General features: G+C 40.9%; 2 protein-coding genes across 3 annotated transcripts in view; one reads left to right on the forward strand and one right to left on the reverse strand.

The window, feature by feature from the left end:
• C7 (complement C7) overlaps positions 1-3,487 on the forward strand; it is a 77,949-nt gene that overhangs the window by 58,504 nt on the left and 15,958 nt on the right. The window lies entirely within an intron of this gene.
• LOC108544743 (60S ribosomal protein L5-like) lies at positions 1,429-2,643 on the reverse strand. Its single transcript, XM_017896007.1, has one exon. The coding sequence runs from the start codon at positions 2,329-2,331 to the stop codon at positions 1,657-1,659; it is 675 nt and encodes a 224-aa protein (XP_017751496.1). The 5' UTR covers positions 2,332-2,643; the 3' UTR covers positions 1,429-1,656.

A 3,487-nucleotide genomic window follows, 5' to 3' on the forward strand; every position in this document is an offset into this window, starting at 1 on the left:
CTTCCTTCCTTCCTTCCTTCCTTCCTTCCTTCCTTCCTTCCTTCCTTCCTTCCTTCCTTTTTTTTGAGACAGAGTCTCTCTCTGTCACCCAAGCTGGAGTGCAGTGGCATGATCTCAGCTCACTGCAACCCCTGCGTCCTGGGTTCAAACGTTCAAACAATTCTCTTGCCTCAGCCTCCTGAATAGCTGGGACTACAGGCACATAATGCCACAACCAGCTAATTTTTGTACTTTTGGTAGAGAAGGATTTCACTATGTTGGCCAGGATGGTCTTGGACTCTTGATCTCGTGATCTGCCTGCCTCGGCCTCCCAAAGTGCTGGGATTACAGGTGTGAGCTATCGCGCCTGGCCCAGTGTTTGGTTTTCAATTCCTGAGTTACTTCACTTAGAATAATAGTCTCCAGTCTCATCCAGGTTGCTGCGAATGCCATTAATTAATTCCTTTTTATGACTGAGTAGTATTCTGTCATATATATACACCACAGTCTTTTTATCCACTTGTTCATTGACTGATGGGAATTGTCTTTTACTTACTAATCTCTCTCTCTTTCTCTTTCTGTTGGAATCCTTAAGCAGAAACAAATGAAATGCAATATGAATATAAATATTTGCTAGTTGGAAGTAATCAAGCCAAAAGTTTATTCTTAGAAAAGATTAATAAGAAACTTCTACTTGAAGGGCTTCTTTTCCTTTTTTATGAATCTGCTGATGAAACATTGTCCCAGTTTTTGTTTATCTAAAGTGTCTGTCTTTCACCTTGACTTTTCAAAGGATTTTTTTTTTTTTTTTGAGACAGAGTCTCGCTTATCACCAGGCTGGAGTGCAGTGGCATGATCTCGCCTCACACTGACTTCCGCCTCCTGGGTTCAAGCGATTCTCCTGCCTCAGCCTCCGAGTAGCTTGGACTACAGGCGTGCACCACCACGCTCAGCTAATTTTTGTATTTTTAGTAGAGATAGGGTTTTACCAGCCAGGATGGTCTCTCCCTCTCTTGACCTTGTGATCTACCCACCTTGGCCTCCCAAAGTGTTGAGATTACAGGCATGAGCCACCACGCCTGGCCAGGATATTTTTATTAGGTAGGACATTCTAAGCTAGCAGTTATTTTTTATTTTAATTAATTAATTAATTAATTTATTTTTGAGACGGAGTTTCATTCTTGTCTCCCAGGCTGGATTGCAATGGTGCATTCTTGGCTCACTGCAACCTCTGCCTCCCAGGTTCAAGTGATTCTCCTGCCTCAGCCTCCTGAGTAGCTGGGATTACAGATGCCCACCACCACACCCAGCTAATGTTTGTATTTTTAGTAGAGACAGGGTTTCTTCATGTTGGCTAGGCTGGTCTCAAACTCCTGACCTCAGGTGATCCCCGCCCCTCGGCCTCCCAAAGGGCTGGGATCCCAGGCATGAGCCACCATGCCTGGCTGCTAGCAGTTATTTTTTTAAAGTCATTTGAAGACATTACTAATATTACATTGCCCTCCGACAATTGTTTTCTAGGGAGAAGTCAACTTTTAGTCTTGCAATTTTTTCTTTGGAAATGATGCCTTTTCTCTCTGACCACTTTCAAGAAGATTATTATTAATTATTATTATTTTTTGCTTTTTCAATAAGTTTATTGTCCTTATCTGAAAATCTTCATGAAAATTGTTTGGTTTAGCTCTCAGGAGCCTGCTCCTGAGCTCTGAGGAAGCTTGCCTTATTTTGAGCTAACCTATCTTTCTTCTGGGCAAGTGACATTTTGGGAAGGTTCCACTTCTTTTTAACTTCTTTCTTGGTCTTCTTTTCATAGACTAGAATCTCTTGTACAGCAGCATGAACTTTCTTATACATCTCCTCCATCATGTCTGGAGTTACGCTGTTCTTTATGTATTGAGATAACTTTTTCTTGTATGCATCTTCATCTTCTTTCCTTAAGTAGTGCATGCAATCTGCAACATTCTGGCCCATGATGTGATTCCGGTGTAGTTCTGCATTTAATTTCTTGCTTTCAGAATCATAACCAGGGACTTGTTTGGTATTGTGAGAGATAGATAAGCCTCTATCCACAGCTCCCTTTAGGGTGCTAAAAACTTTATTGCCACTGGTAGTTCTGGCCAGACCTGCATCCAGATAGCAGGTAAAGGCTCCCGGCTGACCATCGATACTTTTCACATTGTATTCATCTCCAGTCACGTCCACTTGGCCTTCATAGATCCTGCCCATGCCAAACCTATTGAGAAGCCTGTGGGCCAGCAGCGGGCCAGTACAATATGCTTTAGCATCATTTGTCAGGCCAATCTTCACACCGTATTTTGGCAGTTTACGTGCATACACTGCACAGACTATCATGATACAGGACTAAGCATTCTGAGAAATGATACCTCTGTTTGTTACACAAAGTATCATCCTGTATTTGGGTGTGCTGTATTTATTTTTATCCAGTATCACCAAGCATTTCCGAATATAGTAATCAGTTTTACCCTCTTGTCATCTTCTAAATTTCACTTAGTATCTTTTAAAGTAGGCCTTATTATTAACAACTTTAACAAATCCCATCCTGTGGAACAGAGACCTGCATTTGTGGTTTTACAGAGACCTGCAGGCCCAGTAGTGCTAGGGTGGGAAAAAGGTATTATTAATTATTTTTTACTTTTGGTTTTCACCAGCAACTTTACTCTGGTGTTCCTAGGTATAATTTTCTTTACATTTTTCCTGGCTGATATTCAAGGCACTTATTGAACCTGTGCTTTAAGTCCTTTGTCAGTTTTAGACGATTACTTAACCATTACATCCTAAAACATTGCTTCTGTCCCATTCTTGCTCACTTGTCCTTATGGCACACAAATTATACATTTTTTGGACCATTATATATATATATATCTATAGATATATATATAGATATATATATTTTATTATATTTTAAGTTCTAGGGTACATGTGCACAACGTGCAGGTTTATTACATATGCATACATGTGCCATGTTGGTGTGCTGCACCCACCAACTCGTCATTTACATTAGGTATATCTCCTAATGCTATCCCTCCCTGCCCCCCTCCCCACAATAGGACCGGTGTGTGATGTTCCCCTTCCTGTGTCCAAGTGATCTCATTGATCAATTCCCACCTATGAGTGAGAACATGCGGTATTTGATTTTCTGTTCTTGCTATAGTTTGCTGAGAATGATGGTTTCCAGCTGCATCCATGTCCCTACAAAGGACATGAACTCATCCTTTTTTTATGGCTGCATAGTATTACATGGTGTATATGTGCCACATTTTCTTAATCCAGTCTGTCACTGATGGACATTTGGGCTGATTCCAAGTCTTTGCTATTGTGAATAGTGCCGCAATAAACATACGTGTGCATGTGTCTTTATAGGAGCATGACTTATAATCCTTTGGATATATCCCCAGTAATGGGATGGCTGGGTCAAATGGTATTTCTAGTTCTAGATCCTTGAGGAATTGCCACACTGTTTTCCACAATGGTTGAACTAGTTTACAGT

The sequence above is a fragment of the Rhinopithecus bieti genome, unplaced genomic scaffold (assembly GCF_001698545.2).
Source record: "Rhinopithecus bieti isolate Rb0 unplaced genomic scaffold, ASM169854v2 scaffold_26977, whole genome shotgun sequence".
Taxonomy (NCBI): domain Eukaryota; kingdom Metazoa; phylum Chordata; class Mammalia; order Primates; family Cercopithecidae; genus Rhinopithecus; species Rhinopithecus bieti.